General features: G+C 42.7%; 2 protein-coding genes across 4 annotated transcripts; one reads left to right on the top strand and one right to left on the bottom strand.

Annotated features, from left to right (window-relative positions):
• Window positions 1-1,813: 1,813 nt before the first annotated feature.
• Window positions 1,814-10,226, top strand: LOC119746287. 3 transcript variants are annotated; one of them, XM_038223156.1, is made up of 6 exons: window positions 1,814-1,999; window positions 5,193-5,339; window positions 5,904-6,068; window positions 7,309-7,561; window positions 8,276-8,484; window positions 9,016-10,226. In XM_038223156.1, exons 2-6 carry the CDS (start codon window positions 5,232-5,234, stop codon window positions 9,298-9,300), a joined length of 1,020 nt encoding a protein of 339 aa, XP_038079084.1. In that variant the 5' UTR covers window positions 1,814-1,999; window positions 5,193-5,231; the 3' UTR covers window positions 9,301-10,226. The 3 variants fall into 3 exon arrangements, with proteins under 3 accessions (XP_038079084.1, XP_038079075.1, XP_038079063.1); XM_038223147.1 differs by having other exon boundaries at window positions 1,815-1,999; window positions 5,205-5,339; XM_038223135.1 differs by having other exon boundaries at window positions 1,816-1,999; window positions 5,212-5,339.
• Window positions 10,227-17,995: 7,769 nt separating this feature from the next.
• LOC119746278 (transcription factor Sp5-like) lies at window positions 17,996-20,114 on the bottom strand. The gene is made up of 2 exons (XM_038223126.1): window positions 19,914-20,114; window positions 17,996-19,577 (listed from the first exon to the last, which is right to left on the bottom strand). Exons 1-2 carry the CDS (start codon window positions 19,944-19,946, stop codon window positions 18,408-18,410), a joined length of 1,203 nt encoding a protein of 400 aa, XP_038079054.1. The 5' UTR covers window positions 19,947-20,114; the 3' UTR covers window positions 17,996-18,407.
• Window positions 20,115-20,559: the final 445 nt, after the last annotated feature.

Below are 20,559 nucleotides of genomic sequence, written 5' to 3'. Positions count from 1 at the left end.
ACATACGCCCAATATTGTTATATGGAAGATTGAAATTGTATAACCTGATTAACAGACACGATTATACTCTGATGTTTATGTATGGAGGCTTTGCGTGTTAGTGAGTGGCCACTCACATCAGACCTTCAGAGAATTTAGTGGTTGTTAAAATAATGCACTTGACGTCAATAGTATAGTTCTAGCTGAGCGTAATATTTGCTATGGAACCAGGGCCGAGGTCATCCCCAGCACTTCCACAAATTTTAAACCAACGTCACGCAAGCAATAATTCCACAGTCTAAGACTCGTTAATTGTCTATATAGTCGTGTTCCCTAACGTGGCGCACTTCGAAGCTTACTCAACTTTCCTCGTGTAATGTTGCCAAACCTCTTTGTTGACAAACCTCAAATTCATGCAGAAAAATACTAGTACTTTTACCTCATTAATGCTTGCTATTTAACCTCTGTGAACAATTTCGGTTTCATAAAATTTAATCCGAAATTCAAAAACGGTGGCGTTCGGAAATTGGGCACAAATTGGCGGAGTGTTCCCTAACGTGGCGCACTTGAATAAATCTCGAAAAATTCCAAATCAACATTTAAGAATTTCTGTAAACTTGATAAATTCTGATAAATCATTATTATCTCTACATACACACCCAGCCAGATGGATGTCAGAAAATTATTTTCTTATTTTTCGGGGCATTTTCAAAGGGTTCACTTTGCACTTGAAAATAGAATCGGAAAATCACGCCAAAATATTTGTTTCTTCTAACTTTGTAACGGGTAAATAAACTCGCGATTTATGAGCGGGAGTCTTTAGAACTTGATGAAATTTCACTTTCTGTGAAATTTCAGTTAAAACTTTTGCTCTAGCTAGGCGCTACAGGCGAAAAATCAAAGTGCGCCACGTTGGGGCCGCGCCACGTTAGGGTACATCAACAATATAGCCTACTGTACTTCTGTTGAAATGTCTTGGGAAGATCCCCCGTTGGGTTTGCCTACGATTTTCCAACGTAAAGCAATAAATGTATTTTCAAAGCTTCATGTATTTTGATATACTTTATGATTATACGTTATTAACGGGACGTACACGGTCAGACAAAAGCACTGTACTTTTCTCCTTTTTCGTTCAAGGCTGCCAAGGGACTCAAGGGCGGATCCAGAACCAAATTTCAGGAGGGGTGGGGGGATAGGGCTGGAGTATTTTTTTCCTCAAAAAGGGGAAGGGATTAAGTATATAGTATAGTTCACAGGGGCGGCGGAACCGGGGGGCTGGGGGGAATTTGCCCCCCCCCCCCAGATTTTCCCAATTGCCCTTTTTGCGGCCATAAATGTGACCCCTCGAGAATAAAAGTGCCCTCTCGAGATAAAAACAAATGATGGGCTCAAAGTATCTTACTATTTCTTAGAAGTAACCATTTCCCAATAGATGATTTTGATATAAACGAGGAATATGAAAACCAAGCCCCAAAACGCATACAATACGCTCTGAAAATGGGCACATAATGCATAGTTAACATATAACCATCGGTTTTGAAGAGGGAGGGGGATGGCCCCCGTTACGCCCCCCTCAAATCCACCAATGTCAACGATTCTCCAACCGGCGGACGTGACATAGAAATTGACAAGTCGAAAATCAAAAACCGGAATTATTTTTTTGAAATTAATCAGGGTGTAACAGTCATCTCTTCTTTCGATGAAATCATACATGTATATACCAACTACATTGCACATCATTGCTTTAGATTGAGTCTAGTAGCGGCTATTATTTTCTCTGTCAATCCAGGTCATTGTCGGCTTATAACTTCCATTTACCCTGGGTTCAGGTTATCCGGGATACCGTTTCCTGCTTCCGTTTGCCAAGCCTTGTTCACTCACGTAACACACGGATGTAAAAAGAAATCCTATCATTAATTCTCACAAACTTCCATTTGTTTTATCTCATAAACCATATTCTGGATTCGGCTCCGTGGAAGGATAAGTTCTGCTTCTGGGATTTCTTTTCACATTTTGCAAGGTATGAATTTTGGATTCTTTACAGATATTTTTTGCTTATAACGGCCGCAAGGTGCCATCATGACGGCTAATTGTGTTGACCGAACTGATGATGAGCTGGCCGCTGTTTGTGTTGTATACTGGGCCGGAATTCCTCCATATACGACGCTCCACAGCACGCGTTTGGCGTTTCTCTTCTTTTTTTTTTTGCTCTATAAATAATGAATTCAGTTAAGGAGAATACACGAGAAAGTGTGGATTCGTAATTTAAGAATTCACGAGGCGCGAAGCGCCGAGTGAATTCATAAATTAAGAATCCACACTTGCGAGTGTATTCTTCGACTTAAACCATTGCGTCAAATGAAGTATTGGCATTAACAGTGAGTGGAGATGAAAAGACTTGGGATAAATGTTGCAACCTGACGCCACTTCCGCGATTGTGTACAAAGTATAGGGAGAGTCAAGATTTTTTTAAAAATATTTCCTAACAAAATTGAAAATACTTCTCAGTCCCAGATTCATGTCTTATCATCATTTTTGCAATGAATGCCCTTCATTGAGATGATATATGGAGAAAAAAGTGGCGTCAGGTTGCAACATTTGTCGCGGCTCCTTCCGTCGACAAATTGATAGTTCAGATGATGATTTCTTTGTGACTCGAAGTAGGTTTTGCAGTGACGGCGGAGAATCTGACAGTGAAGATGCATTCGTAATTTCGGAAGGATATTTTAACGCATACGGTCCTATTAATGCTCATTATAGAGAACAATTGTCTGACGTGTTCAAAGTGTGGATTCGTAATTCCGAATCCACACTTTACTAAAGATTCTTCGTTCCGAATCCACACTTTGTGACCAGCGTAACAGATTCGTTGTTCCGAATCCACACTTTTAACAATAGTGTGACGTCATAGCAATGGTTTAATCTGGTATAGCCTACTTCAAGTCTATGGAATGTTTTAGGCATTTTAGTTTGCCACACTTGGAGGCAGTTTCATCAGTTGTTAATCGTTTCGTAACAGCGTTATGTTTTGTCTGTTTTGTTATTTTAATTGTACAAACGTTTGCAGCTTTATAGTTATGTTGTGCTTTATTCAACAAATAGGAACCAAACCCCGTAACCCTGGGGATGGGTTACAACAGTGAAATTTAACATAAAATGGGTTTACAAAGAGTATCCTTTTAAATTATATCATGCTTTGCCTTTCCTTATGTCTTGTACATTGGGAAGGCAGACGACATAAGGAAAATGAATTGGTCATTTTTTTGTTGAACCATTCAAACCTGGCTCCATTTACAAACGTCACTAAAAAGGTTTTCCAAAGATCTAATACAAAGGACAAGCTAAAAGAATATGCACTACGGTCTCGACATCAAGTAGGCAATGTGGACATAACTTTTCCTGTAGAGATAAACTAGTGTATCTACCAACTTCAATCATCAACTTGTGAGCTTATACTATTTGTAAAAGTCACTTTTATCTATATCATACATTCGTGGCTTGATATCAACTTCAGTCATCCTCTTAAAAGTTCAAACAAGTACTCCGATGTCTGTTTGAATCAATTTGTAAACTGTATGGTCTACAGAAACACGGAAATATGACTAAGAGTCAACGTAGCAGTGTTTTGAGTAGGCAACTCACAGGCGTAGCCAGCGGGGGTGGGGGTGGGGGTGGGGCAGGTATCGATGGGAGCGCCCCACTGTTTGATTTTACGGAGGCCAAGTGTCCGGAGAAAAAAACCGTGTCTACATTTCAGCACGGATGTGCAAGTGCCCTTTTCAAGAGATTTTTAACACCCCCCCCCCCAATAAAATGACCTTGCTACGCCCCTGCAACTGGTTATTTGCATGTTTGACTTGAAAGAGAGGGTACGCTATTTTGCATAATGGCTTGACACTGCACGAAGTAAGAACGATAAAGATACTTTGTTCTTCTAAGTGTGCTTCAGTTGCAATATTGCGAATTGAATTCGTACACAGGCGAATTGTTCCGAGTCTGAACCCGAGCCCCTTTAACGTTGATATCCCGAACAACGAATAAGACAAAATATTTCAGAATATCGATGAAGCGTCCAAGCAAACGCTTATAGTCACGCCTCCTCATACGGCACAAAAAAACAACCAATTACAAGTTTCAAGTCAATTCAGTTTCAAGTTTAGCGTTCAGCCATTATGTGACCTTTGACAAAGGCCCTCCATTTTAATTTTTTCATCATATACCCGTAAGCATTTTTCTTCCGCAACCTATTGAAGTCATTTACCTTAGTACGCATGCGCCTGGAACAAATCACGTGATTGAATGTTCCTTTGAAAGTTGTCTATCTTAAAAGGAATGTACAACATTTGCCTTTGTTACAATTTTCAAAAATAAATGGATTTGGAGGATTAGTATGTTGTAGCAAATATTGTTAAATTGACTTGTTTCACGTTTTGGGCTTGTAGATGCTGGAAAACCAAGAAAACCATTCGTGTTCTCGTAGTCTGGTTCCCTGACCCACTTTGGATGAAACCGAGCAGAACATTTATAGACTTTGGGAAAGTGTAAGGTATAGAGAATCAGTCTAGCAGGGCGCGTACCCCTTCACAGGTGTGCAATCAATTGCAAAAAAATGCGGAATAACTAAATATGAAAAATTAGGAGCATTTAAAAAAAGAAAGTTTTCTTCCAAAGCTGGTCGGCCGATCAGCGTTGGGAAAAATACATTTTTTTCGTGAAAATGTCAGTACACCGGGAGCCACGATTTTACAGGATGCTTTAGACTGTCATTCCCTAACAATCCAGTAAGGTATTTCGTGAAAATGTGACCATTTTATTTTTTAATGTTTGCAAATATTGTATCTTCCCTTTAAATTGCACATTTATATTCCTAATTCATGACTCTATGGATTTTTTATAGCGAGGTTATGTTCGAGAACCATTCCGTTACCAACTGACGCATGCGCATAGTAGTCTTTGACTATAATTAGGAATTGCATTTAAAAAATGATCTTATTCATGCTGCCACCATAATTATCAGTCATGTTCGCTGTATCCAAAAACAGTACTGAATTATAATTGTTTTTGTGCGAAAAGGAGCCAGATTTTTTCCCTTCTAGCCTCGCTTTGGTTACGTTGATTTGAATGGGGAAAAATCACGATGGCCGCAACATGATAATGGTCTTTTGCTACCCGTGAATTTGCCAATAGGTGTGTTAGTCAATATTTTAATGCAGTATTCTTGTCAGAAAACAGGGAACGTTGGTAGTGGCGTCATGGGTCAAGGTGGCGCTGTGAGCTGTGTGGTGACAATCGCCATTGGCGTGGTCCTTCTCATCATAATCCTCGTCGCCGTATCCTTCCAAGGTGTGGAATATTACGAGGTAACGTGAGATTGTGTAGAACGTTAACGTGCTGTGCGTGATCACGCTAAGCGTCACAGCATTGCACGGTGAATGGCATGATCACGTCCATCACGATACTGTGTAACGATGTTTAAGGCGTGACAAGGTTAAACTCATTGTGATTGAAACTCACTGTGAAAGTTGGACATCATTGGCAAAGACTCCAGCTAATCAAGCCACCAATATGCAATCAATTAGTGAAATGTGTAAGTCTTTCACTTTAATAACTTTTTGATTCAGCTTAATATCGTCAATGGGTCTTATACGTGTCCGGAGAAATGCACGACTTTTCCTGGCAACGATAGTATTAAGACAAGTTTTAAACATTCTGTTTCAGCGATTGGAGTGGGGTTATTCCTTGAGTTATAAAAACACCTCAGAAAAGGAGAAATGCTGCGGTCCTTTGAGAACACACACCTTTGAGTCTGTTTTAAACATGGGCCAGTATTTCAAGACGTATACAGTATCGATTTCGACACTGAACATATGCGACCTTTTCGGACTCGATTAATCGAAATTCTTCCGTCTCGGTAAATTGGGCAGATGGGATTTGTGAGGCGTAAAACTAGCGGTACCGTCGATACCAGCATTGTTTACCAGGCCGGGCATCACTACGTTGGTCTCGATGCCGAATTCAAGGTGTTCAAAGCCGACGCCCACATGGTGAGCTTGGAATCGATTGGAGTCTTCACCAGAGATCGACTTGAGGTGGGAAGGATTTTTAATTATTTTCATCATTTTAAAATTATTTGAATGTTGTACCGTTGTCATATGAAAATCCGACTCCTATGAAAACGGGACTCCTTTTACCTATTATTGGTTAATCCCTCGCACGTGCCATAGTGACAGGTCACTCTCCCATTATGTTTCTAAAAATAGCATACTATCGTACTTACGCATGCGCGATACTACCAATGAGTCCATATTTCATGGAGTCGGATATTCACGCTACACCGTAATAGAAAAGAAGAAGATGCTGGCCTCAAAACCAAGTGACGGACCCAATTATCGCTGACCGACCGATGAGCGACAAACCGATCCGTGACCAATCAACCGACCGACCGACCAACCCACTGACAGCTGACAGGCCAATTGATTCACTGACCACTTACTGATGGACCGACCAACCCACTCCCCGACCGACCAACTGACAGACTGACTCACTAACTGACTGACAACCGCTGACTGTTGCTCATGCTCCAAGCGACTGATTGACCAATAGTAAACAAGCAAACCACCGACCATGCTCCTGAATTTACAAGCAACTGACCAATCGACTGACTGAACGAACGACAAACAAACAAACTATAAAGGGCCAATGAATTGTAATGTTTTATAATGCAATCCTTGGAAATGCACCTTTGTATCCCATTTAACCCGCTTTTCATTTTTCGTTTTGTCATTTCGAAGAGTATGTTGTGCCTTTTTGGTTTTTATGCTAATGCGAAATTCCATATTCATAAGCAAAAGTGTGATGTCATTTTAGGCAGAAACCTCAATGTTACAGCTATTTCAGCACCAAAAGTTGCCAGAATTTGAGCTATTTCTCTAACTTTACATTTCTTTGGTGATTCATTGTTCTGTCAGTACAGGGCAGTAAGCCAATGAGCAAATTTTTCACACAATTATTTTCAATAAGCAAATGTTCGGTTCACAATTTGAACAGAAAACCCCTAAACCGAACAGTGTCTTCCCGAAATGACATCGCAGCAAAAGCACCCTCGGTTGTCCGAAAAAAAAAAGCATGGACAATTTTTAATGTTTAAAGAAGTTCACTTTGCAATAAAATTTAACAAAAAAGGATGTCTAACATTGTCCATGCATAAAAGACAATTTGAATATTGCACTAAACATGTTTCTGAGAATAAAAATCACTTCGTGGACCCTTAAAGCAGTTACCATTCAAGAATTGGACAACAATCTTTGGCACCCCTCCTCTGTCTTCCAGGTCAGTCTTGACTGCACCTTCCAGTACTTCCTGCGTCCCGAGGACTTGAAGTTGCTCCACGACACCTACGATCTACAGTACGAGGACACGCTCCGCAACAGCGCCGTGGACGCGCTCAAGGGGGCCACATCGGCCTTCTCGCCGCGGGACTTCGGCTCCGATCGGGCCCTGATCGAAGAGACGCTGTTCGCTGCCATCAGGAGGCGGCTGGGAGGAACGTGCTGTAAGCCATTCTGTCAAGACCTACCGGAAGGTAGGTGCATTTTGGGTATTTTTGTGTACATTCCGCTTTCCTACACCAACAAGTTTGGGCTGGGAGCTATCTCAGTACTTAAATGCACATTGTAACATGGATTTAGAGGTGGAACAAAATTTACCAAAGATCAACAGTTCGGGTCAATATTTCATGGAACTCCTTAACAAAATTTAGCTATTTTTTTTTTTAATTATCCTAGCCAAACTAGTATGCAAGGTTACTTGCAACCTGTTCCTGTAGCGTATCTTGGGCCCAATTTGCCGGTGGAGGTGGGTTGGGCAATTTGGGGCTTTATGTTCGGTGGAGGGGACGCTCATTTATTTTGATTTGCAATAAAAGTTTCATTTTTGCCTTCCCCAAAATTTGAAATTGGTCGCACTTGGGGGTGGGGGTCTCGAGCCTAGAGCGGGTAGGAGCGTGGCGCCATTGCCCCTCCCCATAGTTACATTACTGACTAGCTTCTCAGCTGTTTCATACTCCGATCATAAGCCTCTGTACTAATGACGTCACACTTAGTTTACATGTGCACTGGCCTATGGAGCCAGTGGGGGCCCACGGTCCACTGAGCACCCTAAGAAAGCACACGCGTAAACAAAGTGTGACGTCATTAGTACAGCGGCATATTAACTCAGCAACTTTTCCGATTAAATCTGCCAACCCGAGTTTAGTAAAAATTTCATTAATTATATAAAATTATTCGTCTTACCTTAGGATGCGAGCCAGGCTGTAAGCAACCCGAGGACTGCACTGACGAAGACAAGGGCCTGTACGCCGACGTGCGCTACTTCCAACTCGGCTACGTGAAAATCCCCGAAGAGGTGCTTGGTCGTAACCTCCAGACGCTGACACAGCTGGAGGATGGGGAGCGGGAGATTTATAGACAGCAGGAACAGCTCGTGAGGAAGACTACGGAAGAGATAGTAGGTTGAAAGATAGAAAGCAGCATCATTCAAATTGCATAGGATATGATGTTGTTTCAGGTTGTGAAAAAGTAGGACTTGTCTTGTGCTGCATATGAAAATTAGTACTTTTTTAAAAACTCATTATGTTGTTTGAGACAATGCCCGTTATAGAAAAGCCAACACAGCAACTTTACACCAATGATTGTTGACTCGTGATTGACTTGTGTTTTGACTTTTGATTTACTTTACCATCGGGGATGTAGTCGAGTCCTTCATAAGCCCAGTCACAAGTAAATCAGCTCAGTGACAAGTCCAGTCGTAAGTAAAGTGGATGAACAATAACAAAGGATACCTTTGTCAAAGCTCATTTGAATAGCTTCAATTTGTCACTTGAATTGGGAGTGGAGGACTTGCGATGGACCTACAGGGACTTGTAATTGTTTAGACTACATCCCTGCTTATTACAACACTGCAGATATTTTTGTAAACCAACAATTGGCACAATAACTCAAACTATTTCGTCCAACCTCTGCATTTGTATTGCTGCAGGTCACAAACATCGAAAACGCTGCTGAGGAAATTTTCCAGAATGCAACAGCGCAGGCGGCCCTGATTGGCTCCCGGGCCCAGGCGGATTCGCGCGCCAAGGTGGAGAATTCCCACAGCCTCGGTCTGGCCCGTATCTACTCCGATCTCAACATCACGGAGCAGGATCAGAAGGCATCGCTGAACTACATCCGTACGCTGAGGGACCACAGCACGGTCTTCCTTACCGTCAACTTCAACTCTCTGGTGACTGGGCCAGTCTATGGATCGTCCAATGGCGGCAGATAAAATGGTTGGATGGGAGAGGGCGCCCCTCGGCGTCGTATGAAATGTTGACTCTCATGAAACACGTTCTTTTTTTTGCGAGTTCTCACTAGTCCATACCCTGAGGCATGCGCAGCTCTGTCAAAGAGTCCTGTTATTGAAGGCATATTTTTAAAGTCTCCTGGAGCGGCGTCTACGTGTCCATTTTAAACCTGAAACCGCATAATATTTTTGAACCTTTTGCATAAATATTAACATTTAATGTGCAGAATTTATGTCTAAATTAAGTGCAGAGCTGGCAGAGGTCATTTGAAGAAGGCGTGTCCCAACCTCCTTCCCTGTGTCTATTTTAATCTTTAATTTCAAAAGCAGTGAATGCAGTTATTGGTAGTAATAATTGTGGAAATGCCCCTGCATCGGGAATGAGGTTGCGCGTTGCTGAGCAACCCTGATATTGAACTTGCTTCAACGTACAAATTCTACACACATCCACCTCGAATAATTCTATATTGACAAGTCGAGTCGGCATGCAATGTCGTCTTCACAAGAGTGGTGCATCTCAGTACATTAAGCATCATGCATTGTAAATATTAAGCACAACACTATTCTTCACGGCTAAATAATGCAGTATAGCGAATTTAAGATATGAACATGCTGACTTCTGACGATGGTAAAGGTTTCCCTTGCCTGGTATGTGAACAAGTGAACCTATCCGAAAACAGACTTAATGAAGTGTCAACAAAGAGAAAAACATGTGTTCCCGTTAAAAGGTCAGTTATAAAATAACGGCCAATGATTTTTTTCTCAGTATAGTCTTGTGACTTTCCTGGGCTAGTATCATAAAGCTATAGATTATAGAATACTACAAGCGTCAGACTGAAAGTGACTAGTTTTACAATGTTTTGTCAAATACATGTATACTTGAATATTTTAGTCCTTGCAAACATATTTTTATTGATCAATTTAATATATTAAAGAAAAAAACATGTTGCCAGAAATTGCCATTTTGTTTTGATATTAACAATTAACTTTGTGTAGTGTCCTCTAAACTGTAACCATATTTGCAAAGTAGACTTAATACAAAATCATAAATGAAAACGAAAACAAAAAGAATCGGTGCGAAAATGCCGTGGTAAAAATCCCGATGTTATCCCCACGCCAAATCGGAAAACAAATGATCATATTTTCTTTTTGTCACACCACATTATTAATACAAGAGTGGCCCTTCAGGGTTTCACCTCATCAGAACGATATATCACCCTCAATACCAATATTCCATAACCTGCTTTCGCAGCGACAAACGTGTGCCGCCATTTCTGTCCGGGAGGCCGCCCGGATTACCAACTTTCCGCCTGGCCGACCGTCCAAAGTGGAAAAATTTACGCCGCGCTGCGCTCGCTTTGACTCGGCCTAGCTCTCTCTCTCTCTCCCTCCGACATGCCGGTCGCCCCGTCTCTTTTTTTCTCCTCTATCCGCGGCCGACTTGATTGTTGGATGCCGCCTACAATTTTCCCGCCTAAGCTTCTTCTCCCCGCCTGCGATTTTTTTGTTGTTGTCGAATGTCTACTTAAAGCAGGGGCAATTGAAAACCATGTTTCTAGTCCAAAAGCTCATTTTGACAGTTTAAGACAACTCTCTTTTTCTTGGATGGGGTTTATCATGTAGGCCTATGTCTTGAAGAATCTTCCGGCTTGTCTATAAAAAAAGTCATCTTGATGGATATTCTGAATTCAAAATAAACAAGTATGATAGTTATCAACATGCCAATTAATTTGCTATTAATGAAGATGACTAACGCAAACATACCATGAGGGCGCTCTTGACCCAAAATATTGAGGGCGCTCGTCGCAATTGCTCGTCGAGCCGTCACGAACTCCAGAATCACATCTTGAACAAAAGATATTTAAGGTTAAGGGAAAGAACTAAAGTTATTTTGGAAGGAGAAACACGTTTTTGTCTTGTGCTGTCTTCGATAGGCAGAGGAGGAGAAATCTGTACCAAAGGGATGAGGCGGTTTAGACTGTGCTTATAAACTTGAAGTGATGCCCCATTCCCCTGTGGGATACATGAAGCACACACGGGGAACGCGGGTGGTGATTCAACCGTACGATTTATAAGTCCTTATCCGCGGGTTTTTGGAGAGGGAGAGAAAGAAAAAAGAGTTAAGGCGGCCCAGGCTTTGATCTTGCGCCAGCCCTGCCTGTGATTTCTCCCTCCCCCCGTCCTTTGTGCCGAGTGAGTGCGTGATGGGCTCCGAACAATACCCTGCCCTGCATGCCCCAAGAGCTGCGACGGTGAAAAAAAAGAAAGATTTGCCGCAGAAGTATATCCAACTTGGCCTCTTTCCTTCCACCGTACAAAAGCCGCAGTGATGGGTGACAAATACACAGCAAAATAATTTCAAACACCGAGAGAGAAAATCAAAGAGATAGTGCAGCAGCATTCACTGTGATGTCGCCGATTGTCAGCTAACGATATTGAATCTTTATCACTATAGTTATAATTTTTTTCTTGCTTTTTATTGCGGCATTTTTTTCTCCACATGTTCCGGCATATAGTCTCCTGGGGCTGTGCTGTTACAGAGATTGTCGGCCGGATAGCTTGGTGTATAGTGAAAAGAGCGCGCGCGCACGGCGAGGTTTTTGTTCTTTTACAACTTCACCAACAGAAACGTAGCGGTTATCCCATTTTATTTGAAATAAAACCAACAAACATAGCTTTACATCAATCGTAATGACATCGATGGATGCATTACAAAAAGCTGGAAATTCAAAGGATGAATGACCTTACAGGATTCGAGAAATATCTCTGTGAGAAAACTGAACATTACTAGTGAGATGATATTGACAAACGATAATATTTTTATGAATCTAAAACGATTTCAGATAACTCGAGGTTGAGTTCTGTTATGCAAGTTTTGGCGCATTTTAAAAAGGGAAACTGGTTTTTTTGGGTTATTTTCTCTGCTGTATAATATTTATGCTATTATTGTAGTCACAGTGATAGTTGATACAGCCTCATATAGCGACTAAGTGCTTGTATAGCAATTGTGTATACTTTATAAGCTTTCTCGCGTCACCTTTGCTTTGACATTATGTACTAGAAGATCTGTTTTGTGAGTTATTGTGTGGTACTGCGAAGAACCACACTGATTTTATCTCATCCCAGAAACATTCCTCCTTTTACCTCATGGGTTATGCGATCTGCATGCGAGTGGATAACGGTTAGGAACGAGGCCCGCTAGTCTCGAATTGCTGCAAATTTTCTCGTGGCCTGACGAATTGGATCGATGGAAAGCACCTTCAGATACATTTGTTAAAAGTAATACATGATCACCACACTTGCTATAGTTTTGGACATTTTCTGCAACATTCTTTTGCACAACATTTCGAAGGTAAGTGTCGAGGCTGTGGGATTAGCAGCTGCTGATGAGAGGAGCAACTAAATAGCGGCCCGAGTCGAAGTGTATAAATGGACAGATGACAAACAAACAGAAAAGATGACACATGAACTATAGGACAAACAAACAGAAAGGCACGTGAGGCAACGGTTTGGGATGCACTGGAAACGGCCAGACTGAGACAAAGCAATGTCATTCTGTATTATCTGATGGTGAGTGACGGCAGCTGTAGACCATTACCATGTTGCGGCCATCTTGATTTTTTCCCAACTCTAATCAACGTAACCAAAGCGAGGCTGGAAAGAAAACAGTCTGGTTCCATTTTGCACAAAACATTATCATTCAGTACTGTTATTGGATGCAGGGAACATGACTGAAATGGTGGCAGCATGATAAAGGTCTATTGAGATATCAACTCGTTCACGCTTCAGTCTACGCCTGCCATTTGGACATTAATTCTGAACATGTCAGTGCGACCTGATATTGACATCTATCAAAATATATATTCAATGTTACCTTTTTTTCGGGGGAGGGGACACTGCTGTCAATGTCATATACAATGTACGTCATAGAGTGTGCTGTGGCCGGCCTCGCAGTCTATTGCATTGAACTCATGATCTTGTCGGTAAATCTGGAGGTTGTCAAGGGCGGATCAAGAACACAATTTGGTGTTTTTTTTGGGGGGGGGGTGTCCAAAATCCCCCCAAAAAAGTGGGCCAAACAAATTACGACGTGGGGTTCAGGGCCCACTAAAGGGCCCCGGAATTTTTTTGGATTATAGTTGTTCTGTGGTGCGATCTCAGGCAATTTCTGACCACTTTGACCCATTTTTTTAAAGGAAAAGATGGTGGTGTACGCAGTGCCTCTGTGCCTACCTTTATTGCGACGTCACTGAACAAAATTGTTGGGGTGGTTTTTTTTGGGGGGGGGGGCATGGCCCCCGTTGGCCCCCCCCCCCCTGTATCCGCCCTTGCAGGTTGTGGGTTCGAGTCCAGCCTGGGGTTGCGGTGCGTGTGTCATTGCAACTCAAGGCAAGACACTTTGTTACTCATTGTTTCTCCCCACCCAGGAGTGAAATGGGCACATTTTTGAGGGCAGATATGGTTGTGTATAGTTGATTTAGCCAATTGCAGCGACATGGCAGCATCGAGCTGTATACTCCCCAGGGAGCTGAGATGGTCTTTTGAATGGGTTTCATTGGCCCGTTGAGCTGGGGTAATAATAATGTACCTCGACTTGAGAACCTGATTTAATTTATATGTGCGCTATAGAACTCCATATAAGTATTACAAGACGATATCACAAAATGTATACGTACCCTCTTCAAATTTCGGGCGTAATATAAACTGACTGCTTTCTTAACTTTCTGAAAACTGACCGGAATCTAGTAGCTTAAAAAAAAGCCATTTATCATAGATTTTCCGTGCAACATTCACCATCCTTAAAATTGTATTCTCTGCATTGTACTAAGGCGGACAACGAAGCCGACGACCAATTGTAGATCGGTGACCAGGTCGGAGTGCCGTTGGCCGTGGGTCGGCCACCGATGAGAGAGACAGTCACCCCGGGTCCAAACACACCCGGGGCATGTTCAAAGACGGTTCATCGTTCGCTCGGCTCCGGCCAACAATTACACCAACCGGCAGTCCAAGGTAAAAGATAAGGATCGGGGGAATGGCCGGCAAGCCGCCCATCGCCAAGAGAAACACTTGCCGGTCTTGATGGTTATCTCGTCGATATTGTAAAGCGTGAACCACGATATGGGAGCCGGTGAAATGTGAGTTGAGTTGCAGAGATATGAAAACTGTAGGAGGGGAGAGACCGTGCATCAAAGAATCGTATAGAAAGCTTCCGATAAAAAGCTGTTTTTACTTTAAAATCAAAGTAACTTGGAGGTTTGTTATTTTAGATTCGAAAACCTCATCCATAAATAGATAGGGAGTTTGTAAAAAATCAAGGACTATATGGGGATGAATTCAGGCATTTGAAGAAAAACCAAAACGAAATATTTATGGAAGAGAAAACGAATAGAAATGAAAAACATGTATTATAATGAGCATGAAATTGGATTAAACTATTAACGGTTAACACGCATTAAAATTCAGTTAATTAATCCATGATCAAATTGATCATCATTATTTTGGTAGGCATTTAGTGGTTGGCTGAGGCTGGCAATATGCAGTCAGGCCCTAATTGTTCTAGTTCAAACTTTCGGTTTTGAGTTGAAGCGTTCGTCATAAAATTTCCAGAAACGAAAATCGACTGTTCAAACTGAGCTTGGCAGTAGTGTAGTGTAAATATGGTCTCGTAGAACAATCGATAGCGACACTTTGTGGATTAGTAATGTTCACTATATGAATTACATGTGTATTGATATTGCCATGGCGAGAGACCTAAAAATTGTAACATTGAAAACATTGAGGTGAATGTGCTTCACCTATTTTTTTTTTACTCATTCAGTATTAAGAACTACATGTACATATTTTTTGCGCCAGGTTTACTGAATACACATGTACATGTACATGTATGTAAAGATGATCCATTCTAAATTACCAAGACACATAAATTTTCGTGAAAGCTCGGAAAAAACCTATACACCCTTGTGGAGTGTGGCCTGGTGGTTATAGGGTTCGTTAATCCTGATCAGAGGTTCAGAGGTTCGAATCCAGCTGCTGGCTATACGGTGTGTCCTTGGGTAAGCACTCGCTTGCATCTCTCCATCCAGGAGTATGTATACCTGTACCGGGTCTACTGGGTACCGGCATTAGCTGGGGAGTAACATGCGATGGACTGGCATCCCATCCAGGGGGACTAGAATGTTGTTTAATGGCAAGGTAACCGATGATAATCGCCGGCCTGACGGGAAATGTTGGCTTGTGAGTTGTGACATACTTATTCCAATACATGTAATACCAAGTATAAATTAAATTTAGGTGAAATGTGAAAATTTTGAGTTCAAGACTTAGATTTCTTTGTACGGATTAATCATCAATGTCAGGACAAACATATACTTCAAGAAACACGATCGAGATACATGTACGCAGTTGAAATGTACATGTATTGCAAATGTACAATGTACATGTATAAACTTTATGAGTGTAGTCATTATCCACACAGGCATATCGCGGAGGTGGAATAAAGATATTAAAGTAACCTGTGATATTCCAAGAACGAGGCTTGATGGGTTTCTAAACAAAGATGGGCAGTTTTTTCAGAGCGCGTCCGCACGTACCAAAATTCAACTGGGACAGTTACAAGATGTTATCTTAAATTAAAAAAATACCATCTATAGTTCATGAAAGGCATAGCAATGCGGCGGAAGTGAAAGTTACAGAAGGCGTATATGAAAATATCTCTTCCGCATCATCTTCAGGGAATTCACAACCATCTTCCCTCAAGAATAGGTCTGACCTCCAGTCCCAACCCAAATGCACTTTTTTCGATATTGATGGAGAACATTCGTGGCCAACAGACGACTGCCTTATAACAATCTCGTCTGTGAAATTGCCGCGGTCTAAAAAAAAAATTTGAAAGACAAAAATCACGCCGAATGCAACGCCATGGTGCCGCTTGCAACACTGCCGTTACTGCCTCGCCTCCCGGGCGGTGCTAGCTATACACAGCCCATCCTCGCCGGGGAGTTCTTCTATCGATTCCGCGCGTTTATCGTGAGATCGCGCGGCAGTTTGAGCGTGATCACTCGACACCCGCGGAAAACCATTACCGTATCTACGGGGACAGATGCCTATCTAGATGTGTTATCACAACAAAGTGCCGACCGGGAGAAGCTAGGGAGAGGGAGAGAAGAGCGAAATATCACTCGGGAGGAGGCGACGGGGAGGTTGCAGAGGGAACGGGGGGTGGGTTGGAGGGAGGGCCTTAAAGGGGCTGTTGGTGCGCAGGATTGTTTCCTTTCTCTAAGGTTTAACCACTGCTAAGTAAACCTGTCTTGATAATTGATAAATAGTCTTACATGTACATGTATAAGAAAGGAAGAGCCTTCTTTCATTGGCAAATTACCGGGGTACCAGGGATGAGATTTTTATTTTAAAGTTTGAAAATTGGATTATAGGTCTGAAAGACGCATTTCTTTCTATACTGATAATGTCTTTCTCTCAGATTCAAAAAGTCTGAATTCAGACAAAAGTCTGAAAAATCTCATGCCTGGGGGTACGTCCCGAACGCAGCTGCAATAGTTGATTTTTGTTTTTAATGAAAATGTGAAAATAATGCAATGCACTTTTGATGCAAGTAACTTGCATTACCACGGAACCAGCAAAACTTAACGTTTTACATGGCAAGCTGTGAATAATGCAATGCACTTTTGATGCAAACACAGTAGCTCACATTACCAGGGAATCAACAAAACGTTACGTTTTACATGGTTAGTTAAGTTGCAAACAAACGCGGCTCCGAGTCGCTCAATGTGTTATTCAGGGCCGACCAAAATAACTGCTGTACAGTAGTCCAAGAATACCTGTTAATGGGACCTTTGGCAGACATGTTGTCGTCATTAATTATACCCAAGGGAGACACCGGACATTAGCGAGACATTTTTATGCCTCCCTAATGTCACAGCTCCTGAAAAGAGGCAACATTTTAATGTTGCCAATAGACTAGATCTATTGCTCGTGGTCCAAGGCATAAATACAGTGTACATATGCATGTACAATGTACAGTCGAGTCTCGTTAATACAAACTCGTTCGGACATAGCCAAATTGTTTGATATATCAGAATTTTGTATTAAGAGGAACATCAGTCCCATTCATTGTACCCATAAATGCACAGTCGGGACTAAGGCTTTATGTTTGTTTTTAACCAGAATTTTGTATAAACAGAGGTTGTACTAACGAGATTCGACTGTATACCGAAATTCGTGGCGGTAGGACAAGGTAAAATTGGGGTTAGGTGACATTAAAGATGGAGAAAATTTGTGCAAAAGTCTATGGAAATGTTTCCCGAATGACCCATTTCCCGTAATCTCAGAAGCATCCTTCTCAGTCTGGTCATAACTCATTATGCATGCAGTTAAGAAATACTGATGGCATCCCAGTTTTCAAAAGTTGTCAGCTACCTTCGTGTTTTTTTTAAACTGAACTCCGAAACCAAGAACTGCCATAGGAAGTTGGCACGATGGGCTACATTCAATTTGTACTGCAATTATCAGACTCATTGTTGCACCCCCTTTTAATGAATAAATTAAATACTAATGAAAACAGTGTGGCTGTAACCCATTTCATCTTTTGAAAACCTTAACACAGATATTCCTGTCTATTCCCCTAAGTAACCAACAAAAAAAATCAAACAATCAATAATGATATTCTCAATGAAAACATTCTAATAATTTAATATTCCAAAATACGATCGCCCGTAAAAAAAATGAACAGTAGGATAATCAATTACACAATCATTGAAAAAGTAAAAACCAAAATGATATAAAATTTTCAAAATTAGGTTCCAGATTGAACGAACATTAAATGTTCACTAGCTTTCAAAGCAAAAGCTCAAAATGTATATTTCTGTCTTTAATTTTGGCAGTAATTGGAAAACTTCAAAAGCCATTCTGAATTTTCATCCGGACGAAATTCATTTTAACTTGGCAATTTTTGGCAAAGATTTTCAAAAGCATCCAAGAGTTTTATGCAAAAAAAAATCAATAAATTAGAAATCATCGTTAAGTTCAAGTTGAAATTCAGCCACTATGAGATGCATTTCCAAACGTTCAAGTCTTTAAGATGTCACGTCCAAGATTTCATCTTGCAAGTCCTCCTCACACTCCTCCTCATCCATGAGCTTGGAATCAGACTCGGCCTTCTTCAGGGAGTGGGTCTTGAGATGCTTGGACAGGTGGTCGCTGCGCATGAAGCGCTTCCCACAGTCGGGGCAAATGAAGCGTTTTTCCCCGGTGTGCGTCCGGAGATGCCGCTGCAGCTCATCGGACCGCGTGAAGCTCTTGCCGCAGAACAGCCAGTTGCAGACGAAGGGCCGTTCCCCAGAGTGCCAGCGGAGGTGTGCCTTGAGGTGGGACGTCTTACCGTAGACTTTACCGCAGCCTGGGATGTGACAGATGTGCTGCTTCCGTTTGGTGGGCTCGCCGGAGTTGCTGGCGTTCTGGCAGTTGGGGCACCGGCAGCGCCGGCATCGTCTAGCCGCCAGCTTAGCCAGGGACGACTTGTGATCGAAAAGTCCGGGGAACTGGTACGGGGAGTAGCCACTGATGGGAGACTGCTGGTGGAATATCGGGCCGGCGTAGCTGCATAGTCCAGGGGATGGAGGAGTGAGGGGTGATGGTGGCACGGGTTGGCTTGGGGTGGAAACACTCCACCAGGGTATCTCTTCCGGAGTCGGCTGAACGGTCAGCGGAATGTTGAGGGAATGAGGAGGGGACAGCATACCGCTTGGTAGGTAGTGCTGTAAATGTTCAAGTCCATGGACCCCGTGGCAGTGAGGTGACGACAGGCCGGCAGGGAGTTGGGTCAGTCCCATGGGGCAGGCTGAGACCGGCGGGTGGAAGGCGTTGAAGTATGCCGCGGCAGCAGCCACGGAGTGCGGGCACACCGTAGACATGACCGGGGAGCTATGAGGCAGAGCCGGCGGCATGCAGCCCGGGAACGGCTCTGCTGGTGGCGTTGGGGGCAGCTCGCATCTGGGTACGGCAGGGACTACTGCGTGGTGCGGTGAGATCATCGTTGTCCCCAAGGCCGGTGGGGATGATGACACCGGCACGCGAGGAGCGAAGTAGCCCGGGACTCGGTCTGTCTTGATCGATGCTTGGTGCGGTGCTATGGCGTGAGAGGGCTTGGTCACGGCGGGTGCTGGGCCGCCGATCTTATTGCAGGTTGCTGCTAGGAGAGCCAATGGACTGGGCTTGTTGAAGTCGCTTGAACACTTATCGGGCAACTGCCAAATATAAGAAAAATACGGGAATACATTCGTTATTCATGATTCGGCACATGTCAACTTTTACACCCTTACATGTATTCAAATGCAACACACTGTAGTTGGAAGAATGTGTTTTGGAGGACCACAAAACATCAGAACCGGCGTTTTTGTATTCCTATAAAAGAACATTTAAAAAACATATCCTTCCTGTCACTATACCAATTATGAATTTTCTTATTTAATCTATATTACAAATCACTTTACTCCTCTTGGTACTTTAAAAACCAAACAACATTGATACATTTTTCAATATCTTCTAGACAAAGTTATATTTAATGATTCTCTTCTACCAACCTGTAAAAACTGCGAGCAGTCCACCTCAGGCATTTTGAACCGTGAATCGTCGTGAAACTGACGAAATAGAAGCAGACCTTAGTGTTGAGAGCCGAGTAGCGATGCGTTCAGCTTGTACGAGAGCTAACGTAAGAGTGAGTTGTGCTCGTGCAAGCGTCGAGACTGTGAATACAAGCCCACGGCACACTGGGTTGCCGTATTTGTATAGCGCGTGTGAATGAGCGGGACACCGCAGACGACAGCCAAGTGTTTCTTTCATGTGCCGACGGCCAATCAGGCGTGAGCTCGTCACCCTTTGATGAACACCGCTGCCCAATCAGGTCGCGCGGCGGCCGCGCTGAAAGGAAACCGGACCCATTAGCCGCTGACAAAGATCCTGCTGGGTATTTGTTGACACGAAAAATAACGTTGATTATGAGGAGGGACGGTTGAGGCGGGACAAAAGGCGGGCAAGTTAACCAAGTAATAGGTCCGCACCACTTTTGTGTAAACAAATAATTGGATTGGGGGAGATCAAAGGCGTACGAGCCGACAACGGAGCCTGCTGATTGGCCAGGAGTGCGGGGCCTGTCTGCCAACCTAGTAATGATATGCGGTGACGATGGAGTAAAAAAAAACCCCAATAATGAAGTCGGGGTTGTGTGGA

Source organism: Patiria miniata, unplaced genomic scaffold, assembly GCF_015706575.1.
Source record: "Patiria miniata isolate m_02_andy unplaced genomic scaffold, ASM1570657v1 HiC_scaffold_12, whole genome shotgun sequence".
NCBI lineage: Eukaryota > Metazoa > Echinodermata > Asteroidea > Valvatida > Asterinidae > Patiria > Patiria miniata.
Note: the sequence above shows the minus strand (reverse complement) of the source record. Positions and strands in the feature narration are given on the sequence as shown.

Excerpts from the sequence above, each read along its gene's own strand:
- LOC119746287 (XM_038223156.1), top strand. The coding sequence starts at position 5,232 with ATGGGTCAAGGTGGCGCTGTGAGCTGTGTGGTGACAATCGCCATTGGC. Across the intron at positions 7,562-8,275 it reads CTGTCAAGACCTACCGGAAG|GATGCGAGCCAGGCTGTAAG; the intron begins GTAGGTGCATTT and ends GTCTTACCTTAG. Across the intron at positions 8,485-9,015 it reads GGAAGACTACGGAAGAGATA|GTCACAAACATCGAAAACGC; the intron begins GTAGGTTGAAAG and ends GTATTGCTGCAG.
- LOC119746278 (XM_038223126.1), bottom strand. The coding sequence starts at position 19,946 with ATGCCTGAGGTGGACTGCTCGCAGTTTTTACAG. Across the intron at positions 19,578-19,913 it reads ACTGCTCGCAGTTTTTACAG|TTGCCCGATAAGTGTTCAAG; the intron begins GTTGGTAGAAGA and ends TATATTTGGCAG.